Genomic DNA, 27,234 nt, shown 5'->3' with positions numbered 1-27,234 from the left:
GTACAATATTTTGGGTCTGCCAAAGAAGTAACATATGCTTCAAATACTCAGAAAATAGAGGAAGAGGAAGCGGAGGAGGAGGGGGTCCTGACTTTCGTGTCTGGAACTTCTCTTTGATCATCTTAGCTTTTGGGGGCGAAACTAAGAGAAAGTGGGTCAGAACAGGCAGCTCACTCATGTCTCTGGGCTACGCAGAGAAGCTTTCGTACATAGAAGATGTAGGACAAGTGGGAATGACAGAACATTTTGACCCACCTCACGTTTTAGAAGAAAAGGTGGATATTTCTTTTCCTTTTTTTCTCATGTGTAGTTTCGTTTGTGGGGTTTTGTTTTGGACTTCTGATCTTGTGTTTTGCTTATCGTAGTAATTGGTAATGTTTTGCGATCTTTTATAATTGTTGTGCCGATCAATGTTACTTCTGTTTGGTATTTTTGAACATTTAAAGGATGTTTTTGGGGCATTTTTGTAGCAGGGGAGTCTTGAACTTTTTAATTGTATGAAAATGTGTTATTGGCGAGATCTTGAATCTATGATATGGGTTTTGTGTTGTGTGTGTGTTTGGTTTGAAGTTGCTTTGTGGATAATTGAATTGATGTTTGTAAATCCGTATGAAAGATAACAGCAGATTGTATTTGATGGGAAATGCAGCTTGTTTTCTTGGCAAAACCATCAATGTTTGCCATTAGTAAAAGCATGCAATCAGTGCATATGTGAACTCAATCGAAAGGGAACGATGGAATGAAGAAAGAAGAATACGTTTAATACCTCTCTACTTTAACGATGTTGTTAAATTATCAAAATGAAACGGTATTTTGTGATCAACTTTCTTAGATTTCAAGAGCTCAATAGTGTCAGTAAGAAGATTAAGAAGATTGTTTTTTCTTCTAAATTTTATTTCGGGTGGGGGGATAGGCTAACTTGTAGAGCAGTTCCTTTTGTATTTGTGAAATGGTCTCCTCACGTTGGTTAGATTGAGTATTGGTGTCTTGAACAACAGGAATATTTTACTTGCTTGTCTCTAACTGTTTATGGAGGTTTCCTCTGGAAGAGACAATGGTCTAAAATCAGTCTGACCGAAGCTGTTGCCAGTGTGGCGATATTGCTCTTGGGGTTGGATTTTGGGTGGTTGTAATCTTCCTACTTCAAAAGGTCCTTTTTGGAACAAGAAACAAACTTTTTATTGATATAATAAAAGATACTATAGTTCAAAGTACAAACTTTATGAATGAGTGAAATAATGGAAATACATATAAGGAGCAAATAAAAGGTTTATCAAACAAATTTAAGATGCTAAGAGGGATAAATGAAGGCAGCCCAATTGAGACTAATGTCTTTCATGGAGAAACCCCCAAACTGCTTGGAAAAAGAACACCACAGGGAAGCCTTCAAACGAGCAGTTTCAAAGCGATAAAGGTATGAACTTTTCTTTTGCTAGTCGGAAAAATGAGGCTTCTGAATAAGTTCTTAATGATGAAGCTTTTGAAGAGCTTTTATGCTCTCTTTGCCGAGAGGAAGTTAGATCTCCTTCAAGGATTTTTTATTTATTATTATTTTTTTTTGGGACAATCTCAATCTCCTTCATGAAAGTACTTTGGATGAAAAAGAAAAGGTTTCTTCTTTTTTAAAAGATCTTGGCATTGAATTATATGAGAGCAATACAAGCCCCCTCTCCAAGGTCTTCTTTGGCATGAAAAACCAGAGGTTTTTCTTAGTGGAGAGCCAAATCAAGGGGGTTTTTTTTGGGAGACTGTCAGGATTCATTCTTCAAGCTGGTGCTTTCTTTCTAATACTTCTTGTAATTACTCTTTTCGTCCAGATTTATGCCGTTGCCAATTGGGAAGCTTTTTGTAATTACCTTCACTTGGTGGGGTCACCTCATCTCAACCCTTTTGTACTTCCTTTCTTTTGATAATAAATGTCTTGTGTCTCATTAAGTTAAAAAAAAAAAAAAAAGAAAAAGAGAGAGAAGGATCTAAAACAATGTCTAAAAAGTCAATAGAATATTCTTTGAAAATGGAGAATGACTTGGAGAAGGAAGAAAGAAACCAAAACCACTTATATCTTTGGAACAACCTAACTCAGAATCAATGATACATAGTCTGATTTCTAGATCTTCATGAAAATATGAAAATGGATCTTCTTGAATCCCCTCTGAACAGTCATAAGAATTCCGAACAAATCTTGAATTATTGTCAAACTAATCCAAAGTAACATTATTAGAGAATATTACATCCACCTCTAAAATATTATTGAAACGACTCTCGCCGATAATAAAAGGTGAAGACTTTTCTTTTCCATGTCGGGGATAAGAAACCTAATAAACTACCCCAAAAGGGAAAGAAACGACCTAAGCTTGGAGGAGATAGAACCTCTTTCCAAAGCTAGCAAAGAGGAGCTTTCCAATCTCGATAAAATCACGGAGAAGCTATAATTACAAAAGTTTTTTTTTGTTTGTTTGTTTTATTTGTAGCACCACTGAGAAGAGGTGGTTTTTTGAAGTCATGTTGGGCCTGAAGATCAATAGAAGCAAAATGCCAGATTCTGGGCTTGAACAGTGATCACATTAAGGTGAGAGTGTGGGCTAACATGTGGGGTGTGAGGTGGATGTCTTTCTGACATACATCTTGGCATTCCTCTCGGAAACAACCCAAGGCAAATTTCTTTTTGGATTTCGGTGGAGGACAAGGTGAGAAAAAGGCCGACCTCTTGGAAGAGATGTTTTTTCTCAAAAGGAAGGAGACTTACACTAATTTGGTTGGTCTTAAGTGGTATCTGCATTTACCTTTTATCCCTCTTTAGAGTCTTGTGTTCCATGTGTTAGCTTGGAAAAGCTCATGAGAGATTTTTTTCATTGATGAAATGAAAAGAGACTAATGTTCGAATTACAAAGAGACATAATAAGCATTGAAAGATAGAATCCGGTGAGATCAGCAGGCGCACCCAGATATCTCAACTAGGTTGACACACCCATAGCACCCTCATCATATCCCACTACAAGATACAACATTAAAGCAAAATACAAAATGACATATCAATTAAAGAACAAAGTACATAATTAACTTGAATAAATGAAAGCATTCCAATTTAAACATATATACTTGATGGAGTAATCGTCAAAAGCTTTGGCTTGGGAACAGCCATTCATTTGGGAGGGTTAGAATTAGGGAATCTAAGGGTTTGTAAAAGGGCATTATTGGCAAAATAGTTATGACGCTTTCCCCTTGATTCATATTCCCTGTGGTCTAGGATTATCGTGAACAAGTACGATCCTCATCCTTTTGATTAAAATGTCGGGTAGGGTTAAAGGCACATTAAAAAATCTGTGTAAAAATTTCTATCGAGCTCCATTCTTTTTCTGATCTGATTCAGTGTGTGGTGGGTGATGGGCTTGGTTTGGCACTTTCTTTTGGGAGGATAGATGGTTGGGGGATCACCCCTCATGCAGTAGATTTGCTAACCTTTATCGTTCAGTTATGGTTAACTTGTTTTTGTGGTTGCTAATCAGTGAAAACACAAAATCTCTTTTTGTACCCATATAGTCTTTGATACTTTCTCCGTCAATTGTAAGCCGATCTTTTTGTAAATTTGTTTGAAAGTTCTATTTCCTTTCCAAAAAAAACAAAAATTGTTTGTTAGGGTCAGGGCTCTCCTCCCACTCTATTAATTCTTTCATTTCATTGAAGGAAATATTTATTATTTATGTATAGTTATAAAAAAACTCCATCTTGACGGTCTCAATCAAGAAAAATGACTTTGCTCACTCAACTACTACTGTTAGCAAGGTTTTTCTTGCAGTGCAACTAAAATCCCATCAACCCAGTTGTCGTTTCAAAATTCTAATATCTTCACTTGGGAGTTCCTCCATTGCTGTAGAACAAGAATTGATGAGGGGATTTGAGAGAGTGAGGAAAGAGTAGAACTATATGCTTTCACCTATTTGACCTTTTCTCGCAAATCTTCGCGCTGTTGGTTTCATATCTTCTAAAGCTTTCTTATTAATGCAGCGTTCTTATCAATGAAATTGTTACTTTTCTTTTTCTTTTTTTAAAAGGAAACATGACTTTTTATTGATGTAATGAAAAGAGACTAATGCTCAAAGTATATAAATTAATGAACTGTTCTTTCCTGAAACCATTCTTATTAATTTAGTTCATCACGTGGTTGAAATGTTTGATTTTTGGTATTTTAACATAATTTTGTTTGTGGCAGATTGAACGACTAACTATGATGATACAAAAGGTATAAATCTATGTTATAAAAATCTCATTTGTGATATTTAATTACTTCTAGTTTCCTATCAAAAAAAAAGAAGAAGAAGAAGAAGAAGAAGAAGAAGAAGTAGAAGAAGAAGAGAAGAAATGAAAAGAAAAAAAAAAGAAATCTAATTAATTCTAGGTTCTTGCTGATCAACCTCTTGAGGAATTTTGTTTGTACTTGCAGAGTAAGCATCTAGTGGTGTTTACCGGTGCTGGAATTTCAACCTCTTGTGGCATACCTGATTTTCGAGGTCCCAAAGGAATATGGACTCTTCAGGCGAGTTATATCTCTATGCTATGTGTAATAAGCTACGTGAGGCTTGAGCAACCTTTTTTCATCTTCAGTTGAAACTTATAATCTGATGTTTTTTAGAATAAATTTTATCAAAATTTAGGTCATGCATGGTTCATAAACAAATGAATTAGTTACATGATGTAATTATACAGCGTGAAGGTAAAGCCTTACCAGAAGCATCATTGCCGTTTCATCGCGCAATGCCAAGTATTACTCATATGGCTTTGGTTGAGTTGGAGAAGGCTGGTATATTGAAGTTCATCATTAGTCAGGTAGTGCTTATTTTTTCTCGTTAATGGATGCTTATTTTTTCATCTACTTTTCTTTGAAGGTTAGGTTGGTATCCCATTATGTAAGATTTTGTAGCAACCTCACTTTGGAGTAGACCAGGAGAGTGGTTCAGAAGGTTTTTTGTAAACTCCTGTTATTTTTGGAAAGATTATTTTTCTTATCCTGAAATTGACCGAATAATGGTAAAATTAAATATAAATACAAGAGAAGACCCAACCAAGGAAACAAATTATAAAAGGAAAGTATTTAAATGAATAATATTTTAATTCAGTTGCAACAATTCTATACACAAATCTACAACTCCCAACCATGGATAGCTTCTAAAAGTATTTTTTTCGAGAGAGCTGGGCGGTTATTAAGCGCGAATCGTGATCCACTTGGTCTCCAAGCTCTGATTGTTAAACTTTCTTGCGTATGCCCCTGCATGTGAATATTATATGGTAAGCTAAAATTCCAAGGATTATGGAAGTTTTCCTCCGAATTTTTGGTCCAGAAGAGCTCAATATGTGCCCTAGATTGCAAAAAAGGCTGCCCACAACTTCATTACCTCCTAATTGGTGTAGTTTATGTTGAAAGGATGGGGAGGATAAGATGGGTTGTTTTTGTCTGTCTGCTGCCTCTTGTTGTTCTAGTCCATTAATTTTTTTTTGGATAGGAACTGTTGTAGTCCATTAAAATCTTACAATCTTTGCTGGGTTTCCCTATGAGATGCACGGAAGCCTTCTACCAGCTTATAAAGCGAGGGTTCTGGTTCTGCGCTGTGGTGGCGCTTGTCTGGGAACTTTGGAATGAAAGGAACTAGAAGATTTTTCAGGGAGTGGGACTTGTTGATGATCTTTGGGACCAAGCTGGTTATTTTCTTTTATTTGGTGCTCTCTTTGATGAAAAATCACACTTTTATTGAGATAAAGTGAAAGAATACAAGGAGAGTACAAAAAAGCCACCCTAAAAAGGGGCTCCAATCAAGCAAATTAAGATCTGAAGAGTAATTGTTGAAATCTTTACATATGGAGACCCAAAGGGAAGTGTAAAATCTAGTAAGGGACTAGACCTCGCCCCAAGGTTGCTTAAACCCTTTAAAGATTTTATTGGTTGTTTCTTGTTCTATGACATTGTTTCTTGTTCTACAACCCCATAAAATAGCACAAAAACAAACACACCATGAAAAACACCCTTTTTTCACGAAAAAGAGGATGAAAAAGAAGCTCCTTCATCCTAACAAACACCATTTAACACCATAACAAACAAGCACACCATGACGAACACCCTTTTTCTTACATATTGGCGTTCTTTAAATCAATGTCTGGGCATAAAATCAGTAGGAGTAAGTGTTAGCTTTTGGGCATAAAATGTGAGGGGATAAACTTAATAGGTGGGCCGAGAGGGTTGGGTGTGTACTTTGTACTTTTAGAGAATGAATTTCTTATCATTTAATTAGATAAAAGGTACATATATATAGGAGAATGAGAAACCCTAATCTTGGATATACAAAATTACAATAAAGGTCAATTGTACAAATTAATTTAAATATATCTTATAACACTCCCCCTCAAGCTGGAGCAAATATATCAATCATGCCCAGCTTGTTGCGTAAATAGTTTATTCTTGGCTCCATTTACAGCTTTGGTAAATATATCTCCCAACTGTTCTCCAAGTCTTCACATATCCTGTAGATATTAACCCTTCTTGTATTTTCTCGGGAACAAAGTGACTATCCACTTCAATATGTTTTGTTCGTTCATGAAACACTAGATTGGATGTAATGTGAAGTGCAACTTGATTATCACACCATAATTTAGCTGGATAGTAACGCTGAAATCCATCTCAGATAAAAATTAGTGTATCCACACTATTTCACACACGGATTGTGCCATAGCTCTATATTCTGACTCAACACTCGAAGAGAAACTACATTTTGTTTCTTACTTTTCCATGACACTAGGTTTCCTCCTACAAAAACACAATATCCAGAGGTTGATCTCCTATCCTCTCGAGATCCAGCCCAATCAGCATCCGAAAAATATTCAACCCTTGTATGATCATGATCTTTATATAAGATCCCACGTCCAGGTGTAGCTTTTAGATAACATAGCATTTGTTCTACTGCAGCCCAATGATCCACTAGGAGAAAACATAAACTAACTCACCAATACTCACAGAATAAGCAATATCTGATCATGTCATTGTTAAATAGTTCAACTTTCCAACTAATCTTCTATATCTCTCAGGGTCTTTAAATAATTCTCCTCTAGCAAGTTACAAATTTGGTATCGTGGGAGTACTACATGGTCTGACTCCTAATTTTCTAGTCTCAGACAAAAAATCAAGTACATATTTCCGTTGTGATAGATAAATACCTTTCTTGCTTCTCATTACTTCAATACCCAAAAAATACTTTAATTGTCCCAAATCTTTAGTATGAAATTGACCTTGAAGAAAAGTCTTGAGAGAAGATATACCTAATATATCATTTCCAGTGATAACGATATCGTCAACATACACAAGCAGCAAAGTAATACCATTATTAGATCGTTGATAGAATACAGAATGATCAGAAAAATTTTTCTTCATACCAAAACATTCGAGTGCTTGATTAAACTTACCAAATTTACCAAACCATGCACGAGGACTTTGTTTCAGTCCATACAAAGATTTTCGAAGACTATACATCTTATCACTCTCCCCCTGAACAACAATCCCAAGTGGTTGCTCCATGTAAACTTTCTCTTGAAGATCACCATGCAGAAAAACATTCTTAATGTCAAGTTGATGCAAAGGTCAATTATGAGTAGCAACCATGGATAGAAATAGTCGAATGGAAGTTAATTTAGCAACAAAAGAAAATGTATCAGAATAATCAATCCCATAGATTCGGGCATAACCTTTGGCAACAAGACGAGCTTTCAAGCGAGCTACTGTTCTGTTAGGATTGACTTTGATAGCAAACATCCATTTACATCCAATAGCCTTCTTTCTTGCCGGACGCGAGACTAAATCCCAAGTACCATGATCATCCAGTGTAGACATCTCCTCAATCATTACACTATGCTACCCAAAATGAGATAAAACTTCATGAACAGAGTGAGGAATAGAGATGGAATCAAGAAATGTAATAAAGGAATAAATGGGGGAAGACAACCGGTTATACGAAACAAACGAAGAAATAGGGTAAATTGTAAGGTTCAACCCTTAATTTCTTATATATTCACACAGAAAACAAGCTCTCATTGAGCTCCAAACACTAAAACAACAATCCACCAGCTAAGAATACTAGCCAAGAGAGGTCACTCCTCTTCCAAATACACGATTCAAAAGAAAAGACAAGATAACTAATCCTAATCCTAACAAAATGATTTTATACCACCCCCTCCCGGTCAGTAGATGTAATTCCTCTTTTACCCTTCCTCTTGTACGCATGCTTGATATGAGGCCTAACAATACCTCCCTGAAGAAGAGTCACCTTGTCCTCAAGGTGGAATTCAGGGAATTGGGTGGTGAAAGCGGCATATGATTCCTAGGTGGCCTCTTGTGCGGGTTGATCCTTCCAGGTGACTAAGCACCCCCATTCATGTTCAACATCATTCCATCGCATTTGATCGACTGTGGCCGGTTCCAAAACCCAGTCCAATTGTTCGTTTAGCATCGAGATATCGGATTGCACCTTGTGGTGACTGCCCACGACTTTCTTCAACCGAGACCATGGAACACCGGATGAATCTGGGCTGTTTTTGGAAAATCGAGGAGATACGCCACCGTTCCAACCCGTCCCCTAATGCGAAAAGGTAAAAAAAAAAACTCGAGATAACTTCTCACAACGCCGTTTTGCCAACAACTGTTGCCGATAAAGCCAAATTTTTAGGTAAACCCAGTCTCCGGATTTGAATTCGACATCCATTGGTGGCAGTCAGTGAACTTCTTCATCTGTTCCTGTGCGTGAGTGAGGTGGTCTTTCAAGATTGCCAGGGCCTCATCCCTATCCTACAACTGTTACTTCACTGAGTCATTCGAGGTGGTTCCTGTATGTCCGTAAGAGATGATTGGTGGTGGAGGTTTCCCATAAACGACTTCATACGGAGTGGTCTTAATTGAGGCTGATACGATGAATCATACCATAGTTCTACCCACGTCAGTTTCTCACTCCAATTTTTTGGCTTCTCTAGACAGAAACAATGTAAATACATCTCGACACTTATTTACAGCCTCCGTTTGTTCGTCCGTTTGGGGGTGGTACGCCGTGCTCTGTTTCAGCTGAATCCCCTGTGCATGGAATAATTCCCTCCAAAAATGACTTAGAAAAACCCGATCTCGATCCGATACGATGTAACGAGGGAAGCCATGGTGGCGCACCACTTCCTTAATAAACACCGTGGCCACTATTTTGGCCGAGTAAGGGTGGCTCAGGGCTGTAAAATGTGTGTACTTGCTTAACCTATCCACCACAACCAAAATCACCTCGAATCCCATTGTAACGGGGCAGCTCCTCCACAAAGTCCATCGAAATATCTTCCCACACCCAGTTTGGAATTGGCAAAGGCTGTAACAGCCCAGCTGGAGACAAAGCTTGTATTTTGTTTTGTTGACAGACATCACATTGTGCCACATATTGCTTCACATCCGATCGCATACCTTCCCAAAACAATTTAGCAGCTATCCTCTTGTAAGTCTTCAAGTACCTCGAGTGACAATCCACAACGGAGTCGTGAAATGTGTGAAGGATGGTAGGAATCAGTTCTAAGGAGCGTGCAAGAACTAACCAACCCTTGTAGAATAGTCTTTCTCGGTGCACTGTGTAGTGGGAAACTGTTTCCTCCCCTCGGGTCACCTTGGTAGTCCTCTTGAACTTCTCTGTCAACCACCCCTCGTCCTCTTGAAATTCTCGTCCCTTCGGGTCACCTTGGTAAAAATTTCTCTAAATTGTAAGGTTCAACCCTTAATTTCTTATATATTCACACAGAAAACAAGCTCTCATTGAGCTCCAAACACCAAAACAACAGTCCACCGGCTAAGAATACTGGCCAAGAGAGTTGTGGTATTTTAGGGCGTATAAAATCCTTTTGTTGGGATTAGGGTTAGTTATCTTGTCTTCTCTTTTGAATAGTATATTTGGAAGAGGTCAGCCAAGAGAGGTCACTCCTCTTCCAAATATACTGTTCAAAAGAGAAGACAAGATAACTAACCCTAATCCCAACAAAAGGATTTTATACGCTCTAAAATACCACAACTCTTTCAGCCTATACGAACCCATGGTCCCCCTCCTAATCATCAGTAGATGTAATTTCTCTTTTGCCCTTCCCTCATACACATGCTTGATAGGAGGCCTAACATAAATACAAGTGCATTTACCTTTTTGAAGGGAAATAGGTAGATCATCACTCAATTTCAGATCAAATATTGAAGAAACCATCGATGTGGGACATGTGTCTGAAGGTGGCTGTGGAGGACGCCTGGAGTAAAATCGAATGACCAGTGGATGAGAAGGAAGAGATGCGGAAGAAGGTTGAGTAGGAGATGATGTGGAAGAGGTAATCTCATAGATAAAAAAATCCTCCTCCTCTCCTTTACAATGATGGGACGGTGAGGGACTAAAAGGTATATCTTCAAAAAAATGTAACATCAGGAGAGACAAGATACCTGTTAAGAGTAGGACAATAGCAACGATAACCCTTTTGAACACGCGAATAGACTAAGAAAATGCATTTCAAAGATTTTGGATCTAATTTGGTACGATGTGGACGAATATCCCGAACAAAACAAACACAGCCGAAGATCTTAGGGGGAATAGGAAACAAAGATTTCGTAAGAAAAAGAGTACGATATGGAATCTCTCCATTGAGGACAGAGGAAGACATTCTATTAATCAGGAAGCAAGTAGTGGACACCGCCTCGGCCAAAATTGCTTTGGAACATGCATTTGAAAGGACAAGGCGCGGACTATTTCAAGGAGGTGTATGTTCTTTCTTTTAACAACTCCATTTTCAAATGGAGCGTTTGCGCAAGAGGATTGATGAATGATGCCATTATCACATAAGAAAGATCCAAGTACATGAGAGAAATATTCACCAGTATTATCAGTGCACAAGGTTTTGAGAGAGACATCAAATTGATTTTGAATTTCAACATGAAAAGCACAAAATGAGACAATAACTCATAATGATTTTTCATTAAATATAACCAAGTCACACGAGAATAATTATCAACAAAAGTAACAAAGTAAAGAAAACCTGTTTGAGACACAACTGGACAAGGACCCCAAATATCAGAATGAACTAACTCAAAAGGAGCGTTGGCTCGTTTATAGACTCTAGGACTAGAACTAAGACGATGAAATTTAGCAAACTGACATGAATCACAATTCAAAGACGATAAAGAACGACATTTAGGAGAAATTTTCTTCAACATGGACAAAGAAGGATGACCTAGATGACAGTGAATTGCAAACGGGGATGTAACGCCAGAGCAGGCTACAACTTTTGGTATCTGGCGATAAAAAAATGTAAAGGCCCCCCGACTCATGTCCTCTACACCAATAATCTTCTTCGTCATACGATCTTGAAACAAGCAATAACTAGGAAAAAACGAGACACAACAATTAAGGTTGTGTGTAAGCTGGCTAATAGAAATTAAATTAAAAGACAACTGAGGCAAATGTAATACAAAGGACAAAGAAAGAGATGGGGTGAGAGGGATGGTGCCGGATCCAAGAACACAGGAGGTGGATCCATTTGCCAAAGTGACAGATGGGGATGGGGCAAAGGACAAAGGTGTAGAAAATAAGTTAGAATTACCTATCATATGAGTGGTGGCACCTAAGTCTATGACCCACTTGGTAGATGATGTAAGAAGACATTTCAAATTACTTGTCTTAGCAATGGTGGTAGTAGGGTTCGATGAAGAAGATGTCTGCAAGGATTCTTGAAATACTTGAAATTTAGCAAAATCGTCAGCAGAGATGGTAACAGATTTTTCGGCCATATCATTAGTGGAAGCTATCTGAGCATGTTGAGATTGTTGAGCCTTGTACAACAACTTTCGACAATCATATTTCAGATGTCTTGTCTTACGACAATAGTGACAAACAATCTCTTGAGAATCTGATTTTCAATTATCATAACTAGGCTTTTGAAAATTGTTGGTCATTTTTGGAGTAACTTGAGAGTTATTATTCTTGCTTATAAGAGCACTTCTAGGATGGGAAACAAACGAACTAGATTGAGAGCTCTCAATACGAAGAACACGATTGAAGGCCTCCTCTAACGACGGAATCTCAGAATCAGAAAGAATCTGTGTTTTAGCCATTCCAAATTCAGGTGAAAGTCCTTTAAGAAATATCATAACACCATCTTTTCTTGCTGGGCTTGTTGAACTTTGACATCTGGGCTAAAAGGTAACAATACGGCAAGTTCGACTGCTGTCTTTTTAAGCCTCATAAAATAGCTTGTAACATATTTTGCTTTTTGTTCGGCTCGAAAGAATTGCATACAAACTTCAAACATTCGACGGACTTGTTCTTTTCCCGAGTACAAAAATTCTAAGAACTCTAGGAGTTCCTTAACAGAATTACAATGATCTACCAAACCAACAACTTCACTCTCAATGGAATTCTAATCTGAAAATAAAGTCGAGCGTCTTCTCGAAGTCAAGCCTTTTTCTTATCATCTTGTAGTGGATTTTCAGTCACATAATCATCCATATGAGTACTAAGTAAATAAAACTGAATAGTGCGACGCTAATCATAGTAATTAGCTCCATTTAACTTATGCTCTGTTATTTTTGATGCTAAGGGAATTACATAGGATACAACCGTATGCTTCATCTCATCCATTAAGAACCAATACACAATCCCACAGGCAGAATTAAACAAATCAGAATCGAAAGCAAGGTAAATCAAAGAGCGAAACAGCCCCAAATTAGATCAAAATAGTCACAAACCCTAGGAACAAAAGGGTATTTTCCCAACAGCCTCACACTCGAGTAGATGTTGGTAGAACTAAAGTCACAGATGGATCGGAAAAGCTAACTCGAGACGAACCCAACCGACGGAAGTGAAGAAGACAGCCTCATGCGCTTTCATGCACTGGCGTGTGGCGATGGAGCGATTCTAAACTGGCGGCGCGTGTGACTCATGTGTGGCTGTTTCTGGTGAACGGCGAGACGCTCATGCTTGAGGTGGGCAATGTCGTCAAATGGCCACTCAAAGTGATGACCCAAATTCAAATCCTAACTCACAAAGCCGTCAAAGAATATTCTAAACCCTAAACAAAGAATGATTCTGATACCATGTACTCTGTACTTTTGGAGAATGAATTTCTTATCATTTAATTAGATAAAAGGTACATATATATAGGAGAATTTCTTATCATTTAATTAGATAAAATGTACAGATATATAGAATGAGAAACCCTCATCTAATATACAAAATTACAGACGACTGTACAAATTAATTTAAATATATCTTTTAACAGGGTTACCATTGGTGAATCTTCTAAAGATTGTTCTTTTCATTAATTCATTGATAGGTTTGAACTTTTGCTAAAAAAAAAAAAAAAACCCACAGAGAAATTGTAGCACATTCTGTTAGGAACCTTGGTCCTGATCCAAAACATATTGAACTGTTGAAAAAATGAATTGCTATGCCAGTATTTACACAGCATATGAACATTGAAAAAATATATGCCTTTGGTCTTCACTTGCCTTCCAACGAAGAATACAAATTGACCGGTTCAAGGCCACAAAGACATCTTTCTTTTCAGCCTAGCTGCTGAATTAAATTTTGCAGATTCTTGGGGTCAACCCTACAACCTTGCGATTGTTACAAATATTTAGTTGTAAAGGAATACTTCTATTTATTTTCCTTTTAAAGAGTGGAGCGCTCTTGGGTAGAAACTTTTGAATGACACCTTGATTAGATAATTTACTTGCATTCTCTACATTAAGAATGCTTGCTTACCGAGATATTTCATTATAGAATATTGATGGCCTCCATCTTCGATCTGGTATACCAAGAGAGAAACTTGCTGAATTACATGGGAACTCGTTCATGGAAACTTGCCCGTCATGTGGAGCAGAGTAAGTTTCTATTTTATGTGTTTTTGTTTATTTCAACTTCTGAATCTATGATGTTTTTGTCTTCCCCATGCTTTGTTTTCTTACTGTAACAGTGATTATGATATTCTTTGAGGATTTCTGCTTCTTTTCATTAATCAACGAAAAGCTTGTATCTTGTTTAAAAAAAGGTACTATTTAGTTGAAAAGAAATAGGGAAACATTTGAACACATCCCAAGTCCGTAGGGAATCTTGAGGTGTATTTATTTGTTTTAGAAGTTCTTGTAATTATACCTCTTTTGATATGTGAAATAAGTAGAGCCATTTGCAACTCCTTTTGCTAGTTGGGAGTGTTTTCTTTAAAGGTTGTATAAAAGGAAGGCTGTAAAAAACCTCACTTTTTATTTTTTTCTCCAATAGAAAGTTGAAAGTGCTCATTTATGCTTTCATCTCTTCTTTTCAATTGCTCTCCATTTGTATAATTTCAGTTTCACAAGAAATTATACGATAAGGAGGCTTAGATATTGCATTTCTCTTACAAATTATTTTTTGGGTTGTTAAGTGTAGACACACATATGAAATTTATTAGGGTTTGAATATATTTGTGAGTATTTTTATACATTTCGACAGTATTCATATTCGAATCTTGGAAATTTATTTTGATTTTTGACGTTTATAATTGAAAGAAATTGAAAGACAAGTGTGATTGAAGAGTATGAATCTCATTGTTAATTGTCCAACACTTGTCTAACCAGTGTTTGACATGTGCCCTACAAGTCTTTTAGTGTAAACATTTGTCGGCACATATTTAACATGGATCTTTCACTCATCCAACAATTATCAGAGTGTTGGAATTCCTGATAGATACAAGTAGGGGTCTTCACTGGTTGGTTAGAGTCAATTTTGGGCAACAACTGACGCCGACCACCAACATGTCGGTCGATCGGTGGTAAACGATTCCAGGATGGACTGATCGAATACATGGTTGGTTGGTTGATTTGATCTGGTCGGTTTTGGTGGTCTGGGGATGCTAAAAGAGTGAAATGAAGGAAAAAGTTGAGGAGAAAGAAGAGAGAAGAGAGATGAAGGAGAGAAAAAAGAGTTGGACTGATGTCGATTCAACACTTTACGAAAACCGACCAACAGATGTCAGTTTGGTCGGTTTTTTTCGGTCGTATCAGTTTTCAGCCTTCTCTTGAATGCCCCTAGATTTAAGGCATATACACATCAACCAACTTGTTTGAGCTTGACAGCCATGGGACGATTTAAGACACGGGGGTTTGAAACTTGCTTCCATTGGCAATTCAACTTGTAGTAGTTTCCTTGGCTGTGGAGATTTACCCAGGAGGAAAATGCTTGTGGAGAGGAGGCATTGACGCTATTTATGGGACGGATTCTGTGGGTTGGACTCTAAAATTACCAAAAAGAAAGGATGATAGCAGTCGGAAAATGCCTTACGGAGAAGAAGCATTGGTGCTATTTATGAGATGGAGTCTGCGACTACTAAAATTAGCAAAAAGAAAGGAAGATAGTGGTTGTGGTAAAAAATCTTGAAGGATAAAGATCAGTTCCTAAGTTTTGTGGAACGGAAAACGAATTGAGTTGTGGGAAGATAAGTGGAGCAGAGTGATGAATTGTTGGCTACCAAGTTCCCTGACATTTATTTGCTTACAACAAAAAAAGGGGCCTCCATTGCTGATTGCTAGGACTGTGAACAACAAACTTGGGACTTGGGGATTGGGAAAATCCTTTTTGATAGAGATAGGAAATTTTGCCAACTTGATTGATGTCCTGAATGGTGGGTTGTGGGTAGTGATCATGACGGAATAAAGTGGAACTTGAACCCATCCAGATCTTTTACTGCAAAATCCACCTTTTATGAGGCTAACAAATAGGGAGGCAAAGTTGCCCTACCCCTTGATGAACCAAATCTGGAAGTTCAAGGTCCCAAAAAAAGATTGAAGTTTTCCTTGGCTTATAGAAGTTTAAACACTCATGAAAAACTCCAAAGAAAACTTTGAAATTGGGCGATGTCTTCTTCGGTAGGCTGCTTCTGTTTACAAGAGGAAGAAAATCTTGATCACTTATTTCTCTATTGTCCTTTTGCGGTTAAAGGGTGGCAAACGTTATTTATGGAGTTCAGAGTTGCCTTGTGCATGCTAAAGAAGATTGATATTTGGCTTTTGTAGATGCTTGATGGGAGTTTGTTGGTAGTAGATAAAGAGTTCTTTGACGTTGTGCTACGTGGACCTTCCTTTGGGACCTTTGGAAGGAAAGGAACAACTGGGTGTTTGAAGATAAGTCCTCTTCTTTGGAGTCTTTTTGGCTTTTGGTGCAACACAATCCTTCGTGGTGGTGTACAAATTGTATAACATTCTTTTATAACTACAACCTTTTGATGATTATTAACAATTGGTAGACTTTTCTTTGATAGTTTTGTGGGGGAGGGGTTTTCTCAACCCCTTGCCCTTAGGTTGCCCCTTGGTCTCTTTCTAAATATATATATCCATAAATCAGGGAAAAAAAACTTGTAGTTCTTTCCTTAATGGACAATGTATAAGTCTTTAATTAATTTTTCCCTGCTTTCACTGGTGAAATAATTGATAGTGAATGGGTCTGTTGAGAAAATGAAATCGATAAAAAATAAATATATTGCGGAACCAATAATCAAATGTCATTGTGTGTTAAACAAAGAGAAGAAAATGGAAAATGAGAGAATGAAATCAGAGAGACTTCCAAGATAAATCATTGGTATGGATGGATCGTTTTCAATTTGCTAGGTCCAATGCGTCTTCCTGGTGATCTCTTTGACCAAGTTTTTTGCAGATTTTTCTATTCAAGATTTATGCTTAAATTGGAATGTTTTTGTCTTTCTAGCTTAGCCTATATATTTAGAAGGATGATGTCTTAGTACTTCTTTTGTATTTGCATATGTACTTGTTATCGTTTCCATGTACTTTGAGCATCAGTCTCTTTTCATTTATTTAATGAAAAGATCCGTCTCCCCCCCCCCCCCCCCCCCCCCCCAAAAAAAAAAAAAAAAAAAATCAACATAAGATAATAAACTGAAAATTAAATCTAACAAATCTCAATGGGGTCTGTAAGGAGTGGAGCTTTTTTCTCGATTAGTAGCTTGTGAGAGGATAATACATTGCACATTTTAAAGGTTAGGTTCAACGTGTATTCTCCCTCTGGTGGAGGATTGGGATCATTTACTCTTGAATTATTTCATTGCAACTTTGATATAGTTCAGGTTTCTGCAAACTATTGCAGCCAGCCATGACCCTTCCCTGGTTTACAGGTATAGTCTTTGGGAAGTTCTTTCTAACATCTATTTGCAAATTACCAATTGGCACCCTTTTATAAACATTATAGTTCAGCCCCACTTTGCAGGCATGCCATGCCCATCCACCTTGCACCCCATGCGTGCCCCATGCGCACCCAGCATCCCCAGCCCGCGTGGCCCATGGTCACTCAATCCCACCCTGCGTGAATGCCCTGCCCACCCTGTGCAAATTAAAGCACCCTTTTAAACATTATAGTTTATCCTTCTTAGTTTTCAATTGACAATCTCTCTTGTAATCATCTATAGGTGCTTTGGGGTTTACCCCTAATTTCATTTATCAATGAAATGTCTCTTTATCCAAAAAAAAAAAAGAAAAAAGAAAATTGCAAATAAAAGGAAAACTCTTCACAGGCTGGTGACCTGCCATTTTGGTTATTTTGTAGGGCATTTGGCTCGAGGGAAATGACTTTTTTTTTTTAAAAAATATGAAAATTGGCGTAACTTTTCAGACGTGACATATTATCATTTTTGTTACTTCCATTGTTGAATAGAACATTGGATGCACCTAGGTAATAGAGATTTCAAAGATGTTTCTGATCTTATCACTTTTATGACTTCTTCCTTTTTATTTTATTTGGATAAAATTGAGATTTATCGTGAAGAAAAATGAAAGAATACAATTCTGAATTTTGGTTAGTAATAGGTCACGTACTTTCAAAAAGGTTTTTGTAAATACTTTTGTTTCTTAATCTTTGCCAATATTGGATACCTTTTATAATCCCCTTTGGTCTTCCTTCTCCCTTTAGAGAGTTGGTCTTTTGGTTCTTTGGAAGGTGAAAATCCCGAAGAAGGTGAAGTTCTTTATGTGGCAAATTATTCATGGAAGAGTTAATACCTTGTATAGGTTTTCGAGGAAGTTTTCTTCCTTGATTGGACCTTTTTGTTGCATTATGTGCCAAAGGGTAGAGGAAAATCTGGATCACCTATTTTGAATTGTATTATGTGCAAACGGTTTGGAACATCTTTTTTGAGGTGTTCGGTATTCAGTTAGCCAATCACAGAACTTTCAGTGATATTATTGAGGAGTTCCTTCTCCATTTGTCGTTCAACAGGAGATGAGTTTTTCTTTGGAGGGTGGGAGCGTGTGCTTTGTTATGGGTATTTGATGTATTAATCCAAGAACTCAAAGATAATCTTATTAATAGTGAACAAACAATGGCTGAAAGCCATGCAAGCTTGCGGACCGAAAGCTAAACCAGGCAGCTGGTTACAGGCCAATAAAATAAAAACAGAACTTAACTGCCCTTAAAACACATCAAAGAAGACGCCTACATCACCTATATCAATTTTTGGGGGAGAGAAATAGTGGAGTCTTTCGTTGGGTCATATTTTGTTAGATTGGATACCCTTCCTTATTCTTTAAGGAAGCTCTCTTTTGTGGGCTTGGTTTTTTTTATGCCCTTGTATCCTTTCATTTTTTTTCAATGAAAGTCTTTTTTAATTAAAAAAAAAAAAATTAAGGGGTATTTGTAAATTTTAATTTTTTAAAAAGAAGAGGTTTTTGTCAATACTTTTGTTCCCTTATCTATGCCAATATTGAATACCTTTTCAATCCCCCTTGGTCTCCATTTTCTAACCTTTTTCAAACTCTAAATGGTGGAATACAGTCCTGATAACTAAGGAGTGATTATCGTTATCTATGGCCACTGATATTTTTTGCAGCCTTTTTTCCCCCTTCCTTCCTTTGGACTATGTTGCTTTAATATAGAGTGAGTGGTTGTTTTTCTTATCCGTTGGAGATCTGACTCTAAAATATTCTGAAGGTATTTGAGGGATTTTGAAGTAGAGACTATCGGATTGAAAGATACTTCACGGAGATGTTCTGATGCCAACTGTGGAGCTAAACTAAGGGATACGGTTCTTGACTGGGAGGTACTTTTCTTATCGGCCGTATTGTATTTTTTAGATATGAAGAATGAATTTAGCTAATTACTGGTTTTAGTGTACTCACCGTTCTTTCATATTTTATGTATTTTCAAGGTCTGTTTCTGTTAGTTGATAGTTTTAGTATTCTCAGTCTATTAGAATTCTTATCTATTTGGTGGTCATGTTATCTACATTCTGTTTGTTTTTCTACTGAAAATACTACATTCCTTCCTCTGGTTTGAACTCTCAAGTAAAGTTTAAAGTAACATCATAGAGCACTTAAAAAGACGACTCCTGTTCTTTTTGTTTTTATCATTAAGAGTGTTAAGAGGTAAAATTCAACGAGTCTTTGTTTTTTGTGTTCTTTTCTGTTTTTAGCTTCCACATCAATGTGGACTATAGCACAAAGGAAGGCTACTTGAAACTGTGGCCTTCCATGGAAGTCCAGTTTGGAAATTAAGTGGTTGGTTCTTTTTCAAAATCTTTATACTTCCAGTGGTGGTTAAACTCACTTTCTAGGGCCTCCATTGGAACCTTTTGCAGCTTCTTTGGGAGTTTGGATTGAGAGACCTTTTGTAGAGGAGGTATGCAAAATAGCAAAACATCTTGGTAATTTAAAATCTCTCAGACTCTTATGGTGTGAGTATGATGGAAAAATTCTTGAGAGGAACATATAACCTTTTGGTACCTAATGTACTTTAGGTATTCCACGAGTTTTTCGATACTGATTTTTTCATAGTCATACAAATATGATATATATATATGTGTGTGTGTATGTGTGTATGTATGTATGTATATCTTGATGAAAAACCAACGACTTTCATTGAGAAAAAATGAAAGAAGTCATGCAAATATGGTTAATATTTGTCTTATCCAAAGAATTCCAGAGCTTCTGAGGCAAATGACTTGAAACTTATCAGCTTGGTCACTTCTGCAAGATTAGCCAAGATTTTAGTTCTGTCTGAAGGAAGTGCTACCCTTGTACCTGATGATTATCAACTAGCCCCGTGAAAGGTTGTCATATTCTAGATGCCTCTTTTAATGCTTTTGAAGCAGTTGGAGAGTGTATATTCTTTGAACAAAGTGATTCTAAAAGTGGACTTCGAAAAGGTTGATGATAAAAGTAGATTAGTTATACATTGATCCAACCTTAGATCTGTAAGGCTTCATACAAGGTGGTGCAAACAGATTTGTGGTGTGTGTTTGACTAATTTCTCCATTTTTATCAATGGAAACCAAGAGAAAACCATTTAAATAAATTTTGAACATGTTTCTAGCAAACCACGACAAACTGTTTATGACATCTGACCTCTGTATGAAATGCAGGATGCATTGCCTCCAAAGGAGATGAATCCGGCTGAGAGACACTGCAGGATGGCTGATATTGTATTGTGTCTAGGGACAAGGTAAGTAGATTGTTAATGTGGTGGTTACAAGTTGTAAACAGAAAATTTGGTTCTAACTACTTTGTTTGCTGAAATAAGCATGTGTCTGTCCTTTTCATGTGATAAACAAGACTCTTGTTTCTTCTTTTCTGTTTTCTAAAAGAATTCTTATATTTTAATCACTGACAATGTTGCTAAAGTCCATGATTGGAGATTAGTCTCATGGATGTAATTTTACTTTAGCAACTGATCAGTAGCTCCTTCCTGAAGTCTTTTGAAGAATTTGAGGTGACTTGCAATATTATATTGTCTAACATGATTTCAAAAGCAAATGAGCTTTTAGCCAATGATTTAAATCTTCTCTACAGTATAATTATTAGTACTATTGTGCTTGTATCGTTCTATCATTGGTTGTCTGCAGAGCATTTTGTGTGCCTACTATGAAAATTTATATTTGCTGGATCTTTCTGGATGGTCATAGGTATGGTTACTATGTGCAGTTTGCAGATCACTCCAGCATGCAACCTTCCTCTGAAATCACTTCGTGGTGGGGGAAAGATTGTAATTGTTAATCTTCAGGTACTTGATCTCTTATTTCAAGCGAATGTAGGGCTTGTTCTTTATCATTGTTATTTCCTTTTTGATGAATTTATTATTATTTATTACTATTATCATCAATGTCGTCATCATCATTATCTTGGTGGATAGAAAGCCAATAAATGATGAGCTTTGAGACAGAGAAAGTTGAGACATGCCTCCTTTAGTTGTTAGATGAGAGAACACATGTTATACCAAAAAGAAAAAAAAGGATCACTTGTTTCGGTGCTCCACTTTCTTCTTTGTTCTATGTAAATTATATTTCGTGCATATCTTTAGAAGAATTCTCTGGAGGTTTTGCATTTCAGGTAAACCTGCGGCAAATAGTAACAAATATGGCTACTAGTATCTTTTTTGTAATTAGGCCTAAACTCAAGTGTTATGGCCATAAGAATGTATATGTATTTTCTTTTCTAATATTATGATTTTTTTTAATAAGAAATGAGATGTATAAAGACATATATATCAAAAGAATCCATAAATTTTAAACAGAAGGTTTTATTGCCAACCTATCATTTATTTTAAGAAATTGTCATTTGCCTTTTCTGACAGAAAACTCCAAAGGATAAGAAAGCAAGTTTGGTTATCCATGGTCGTGTAGATAAGGTATTGTTTCCTTTTCTTTTTCCATCCCGAGCACAATAAAGAAGAAAAACTACATTTTACCATTCTTCATGTCATTCATCTGGACTACCAAGAAACATAAAGTTGTTGAATTCATGCCATACGTCACATTTGAAGTTGACCATCTTTATGTCCATATGTTTAAATATCTACTATTCATACTTTAAACTCTAAAGCATCAATCTATTTTATTTAATAGTTTTCTTGTTCAATCTGAACTGCCATAGGTCATTGCCGGTGTAATGGAGATCCTAAATATGCAAATTCCCCCATTTGTTAGAATTGATCTTTTCCAGATTATACTTTCTCAAGGCTTGAGTCTTGGTAACTTCTCTTAAACTTATTCTTATTGCATTGCATATCAGTTGAAAATACATCAGTAGGGTTGACAAGGGAATACCATTAGTCTACTGGACCTCTGCTTTAAGTTACTTTATGACAGTCTATATTTCTAGAGTAAGCATCCGCATACTACTTCTTCCTTATCTATGAGCAAAAATCCCTATGCCGTAAGAAATCTGTTAGCCACCATCTTTCTGTTGCTTTCTGGCTGTCTTTTTCAGATCGTGTTTTAGAATGTTATTTTATTTTACGCTGTTAGACTGAGAAAAGGAGGCATGTAAAATATACTTATTGTGTACCGTAACACCACCACCCCCCCCCCCCCCCCCCCCCCCCCCCCCCCAAAAAAAAAAAAAAAAGGAAAAGTAAAGGGAGGCATGTAGTTCCCTTAGAACTGATTTTGCTAGTGTCACACAATATTTGGTGACCAAAACTTTTTAGCATTCATCTGTTTAATATTGTTCTCAAAATGTAGTTCAATGATTGATTGCGTTTTTTTTTCTTATACCGATTTCCTATTTTTTTTGTGTTACACGTAAGAGTTATGTAGCATTTGATTGTCCAGTCTGCGAGAAAACTTCCCTTCTCATTCTTTCATTGCAATCGATGTTTAACCTTACTTTTAAAATGTTGGAATGATGTTTTATTATATTCTTTTGGCATCTACATGAAGCAGTGAAACCCATGGTTCAGAATGCCTCAACAATATGTCATTTTTTTCCCTTTTGCAGATAAGAAATTTGTTAACTGGACCCTTCGAATATTAAGTGTACATGGACAGAAAGCTCCATTGCCATTCATCAAATCTGTTGAGGTGATTTATCTGAAATTATTGCGTTTATTTCCCTTTATAACACTTTAACTCCAATTCATGATAGTTGAGGACTTGTGTTCTTCTAGAAATATTGTCAAAGCTATGGTTCTCTCCCATTTCTCTTTTTTACGGCTGACCTAGATTTTCCGTCACAATCGTAAAAGGAAACCTTCATGATGACGTGAAAAGGTTGGATTTTGATTAGCCAAGGTGTTGGGTTCAAGCCTCTAGGGTGGGTTATGCTTAATAAGAGAAAATCCCTTCGTGTACTGAAGGTAATGTTAGAGTGCTCAAAGTCTGATTGTAAAATAATGGATTGGGCCTAGACATTCTTGACACTTCTGTGTGACTGAAAGCTTGGTTGCTAGCTTTGTCCACATTTTTTCCCCTATTTTTAAATGTAAAAAAAAAAAAATGCGTAGAAAATTTGTTAGGCACGATAGTTTCTCTAAGAAAAAATATGAAGAAATAAGTGAAAATACTTAGCAAAAGATATCTTTCTACACCATTAAAAAAAAGGATCTTGGAAAATAGTGCTGAAAAATCAATTATAAAATCTTGTGGGATGCCTTGGTGGTAAGGGCTCAGATGTTTGGAGATGCAAACAAGATCTCTAAGGTTTTGGGTTCAAGCATTTAAGTAGAAAACTAAATAACTTGAAATACTAGTTTGAGGATGTTGGTTTTGGTGTAGGCGAAGCCCCCCAAAAGTTTAATGGGATTAGTCATGAGCATTGCAAGGAGTAGTTCTTGTCAGTTTTTTTTGTGTTTTGCTCTGTTGGTTTGTTGTATTGGTTCAGTTGTTCTCTTAGCTTCTTCTGGGGTTCTCTTTTCAAGCTTTTGTTGCTTCTTCGTTGTAGCAGGATTTGTCTTTTTTGGCTCGTACTCTTCATCAGTCGTGATTGTCTCTTCTATTTTTCTTTTTGTATTGGAGATCTTGTATTTTGGATCATTAGTCTCTTTTTATTATATCAATGAAAAATTTTATTTACTTTTTAGTATATATATATATTAAACTTGGTTAATTTATCAAATAAAACTATTTTTGATATTATGAGTATTTGGGTTAGCTTTACATACACACCGACTAATTTCATGAAGTAACCACCTGACCTTATGTCTATAACCTATAGGAACTTAGTATCCTAATTAGGTGGTTGATTTTTCATTTATTATACAGTTTTTAGAAAATACACCCGAGCAACCCTAACAAACTTTCCTATGCACTCATCCCTATATTGATCATTTTGGGATAATGGTAACCCGCTTAACAGCACTTGTCCACATTCTCCCAGGTTTCGTTCTTGGATAACCAAGATTACAAATCAGCTACTTTACAGAGCCAACCGTTTCTCCTTAAAAGGTACTTTTATATTCTTCCCTGTTTTTTCTTCAAGGCATCTCTCTCTTTTTTTTTTTGGTGAAATTATTTAGAACATTATCCGTTTCAGGTATGTTAAATAATAAATGCTTATGTAATCTCATGGGACAACGACATGATGCATTTGGCATGTTAAATGGTTTATCACTGAGTATTGTTTTTTAACAAGACATGCTTATGTTTGTTATCAGTCTTCTTAGTGAGGTATGACTTGATTGCAAAATGAGAAAGTTAGTGTTATAATTAACATCTCTTGTAGCTCCGAGATTATTTTGCACTTTCCGGCCTAATAAATTTGGCCACCTTCATTCTTCTTTATATAATTTTCTTTTGGTCGAATGTTACACTCAGTTTTCGATGATGTCAATATTACACTAGCTTATTACTCTGCCATGCCAATGCTTAATTCGTTCTTTTTACATTTTGACATTTATCAGAAGAACGGTAAAGGCAAAATCATTTGAAATGGTTTTGAGGCTCAATTTCAGTGAAGGTTGTGGTAGTTCGCATGCTGAAATTAATATCCCCGTTGATTTTAAGGTGAGAAATTGAAATGCTTCCATCTACATATATAGACTTGCATCCTTTACTAATGAAGAATGATTTTGATATCCTAGCGTAAGTTCTTTCAACTTATAAGTTAATATTGACCCGAACCTTCGTCCTACATCTTGTAAAGTAATATGATATATGATGGTGGAGGTCTAGAAATGTTGAAGACTAAAAAAGGCTTCAAGATTTTCGGCCGAGCATTGGAGTTTACACTCTATATATGATTATTTAATTGGTATATGAGTCATTATTTGAGATAGTTTAGGTTTTTTTTTGGTGAGAATTATTGATGGGCGAATAAGGGGAGAGATTAGAAAGTGGCATACAATCTCGCAGTTATTGAACTTGAGCTTGCTTTGGAGGTGGGGATATCCAATTCTTTACCCACTTGCCCACAATGCTTGTCTAGATGGATGGGTGATCTTGGTTTATTCTGTTTTTGCTCTGCACACAATGGTTGGGATAGACAAGTAGCAGCTTTGTCAACGTTGACCAATTCGACTTGGATCATCTTTTTAGACTTATATTTCCAGAGCCTAGCCACCAGTTTATATAGGATTCATATATGTATAGATATATTTCTGCAAATGTCTGAACACATCAGATAATCTCATAGAACAACCATCTAACCCTACAGCATTTAGTTTTTAAGGAAACACTTGAGAACTTAAATTTCAAATAGGTGATTTTTGTGGTTTGAACTCATCCCCTCTAGCTTTATTACCTTTTTACTGGATTGAATGACCGCTCAAGCCATTGTTTAGCCTCTAGAGTCTTGGCCATCACTATAGGTACATTTCCATGAAAAATGTCTTAAAATCTTATTACTTCAGATTCTGCTACTCCTTTTGGTTATTAGGAAGAAAACAGTGGAATATATGGAATTCATTCTTCCTTTTAATCGCCTGGACTTTATACTTTATACAAAAGGTTCCGCCTGTGGTTTTGAAACCCCAACTTCAGAGACTTTTTGTTTCCAGTAACCGAATAGGCTATGAAATTTAAAATTTATTACCAAGGCCAACAGCTAGTACCTTAGTTGAGTATATTTTCTTCCTTGCAATTCCACCTCCACTTGACATAGCATGATGAGCTCCCCTGTGATTCTATCGAGTCTTGTCATACTCTTACATTTCCTTCCTCAAGATTTCTCTTTCACGCTTGTATAACAACAATGATTCGTTTCTCACGAAGCTATAACTTGTGCCTGCTCAAGTCTAAATTTCCATCCAAAATAGCTTTCTAAGGAAATTAGCCATCCGCTTTGTAAACTCTAGAAATTCAACAAAGTTTCTAGAATGCTTTGTTAGAACAGAAGGTTTAGACTATGATCATGATGCAACATTCTTTAGTATTCCTCTAATTGCTTTTTGTGCAAAACAAAGATATTTTTCATTGCATGTGTCACTTAGACAATAGAAATTTGATTAGATTTTGGAAACATGAAAAATCTATGCTGTATGTTGGTACCAAGCATCTGTACAAGGATCAATCACTGTACTCTTATTGCTGTGCAGGTCTCTGCAGATTGTATGAATCTCAATAAGGAGGTTGTATTTCAGAGACTAATAGATGAGACAGTTCAAGATTCCTTCTGTGGGAAAAACGCAGTTATTGAGCGAAAAGCCATCATGATCCCAAAGAGTGAGGTCACTGTATATGCAATTGTAACCAACATTATTAGGTACACCAAAAGCTTGAAAACATTAGCAATAGATTCACTTAGCAACGGCGATGTCAAACGACAACGAGAAAGCATAAATGGTTCTGCAACATCTAGGAAGCGGTCAAAACGACAGAAGCGAAAATATAGATTTTAGTGTGCACAGTGTACATATTTTGTCATTTGTCAAATTACCGACAAGAAGAAGTATCACATGAGGACTGGGTGGATTTTGTTAGATATGACACTCAGGTTCCAGGAAGTGACATAGTTAGGACAGTTATTGGTAGGTATCAATTAACCTTTCTAAGTCAAAAATACTTTGGAATCCATATATAGTACATAGGTTAAGTGTGAAGTAATATTGGTGGCTGCGGTAAATTATGTTCATAGCTTTTGGAATTATTGGTACCCTGAGATATTACATTTTGGGGGCTCTGTTTGATATTCAGTGTATCCGGTTACTAGTTCGTGTAGTTATTCGTATTCGTGACGTTATTATCAAATGCTTTATCATTACGTGATACCAGGAAATTGATATGAATTCGAAACATCGGTGAACTCTTGGACGATATTATTCGTGTTTGGTTTCATTTGGAATGGCTTCTGTAGCTTTGATGTATGGATTTTGTGCCTAGGACTTGGCTTCCTTTATAGTTCTCCTGATCAACCCAGCAGCTCTCTGGTTTAAGTTGTTTTCTCAAATCTGAAGATATATTCTTATCATTTATGAATATAAATTTCTAACAAATGATGCAGTTTTACCATTATCTAATTAT

At 36.5% G+C, this 27,234-nt stretch overlaps 1 protein-coding gene across 1 annotated transcript; it reads left to right on the top strand.

The window, feature by feature from the left end:
* Positions 1 to 26,989, top strand: LOC120087201 (NAD-dependent protein deacetylase SRT1). The gene is made up of 14 exons (XM_039044107.1): positions 1 to 275; positions 4,211 to 4,240; positions 4,442 to 4,534; positions 4,705 to 4,824; positions 13,809 to 13,909; positions 18,996 to 19,104; positions 20,425 to 20,504; positions 20,984 to 21,062; positions 21,633 to 21,686; positions 21,932 to 22,028; positions 22,778 to 22,860; positions 24,155 to 24,222; positions 24,678 to 24,780; positions 26,310 to 26,989. The coding sequence occupies exons 1-14, from the start codon at positions 177 to 179 to the stop codon at positions 26,610 to 26,612; spliced, it is 1,419 nt and encodes a 472-aa protein (XP_038900035.1). The 5' UTR covers positions 1 to 176; the 3' UTR covers positions 26,613 to 26,989.
* The last annotated feature ends 245 nt before the right edge of the window (positions 26,990 to 27,234 follow it).

This window comes from Benincasa hispida, chromosome 9 (genome assembly GCF_009727055.1).
Source record: "Benincasa hispida cultivar B227 chromosome 9, ASM972705v1, whole genome shotgun sequence".
Taxonomy (NCBI): domain Eukaryota; kingdom Viridiplantae; phylum Streptophyta; class Magnoliopsida; order Cucurbitales; family Cucurbitaceae; genus Benincasa; species Benincasa hispida.
Note: the sequence above shows the minus strand (reverse complement) of the source record. Positions and strands in the feature narration are given on the sequence as shown.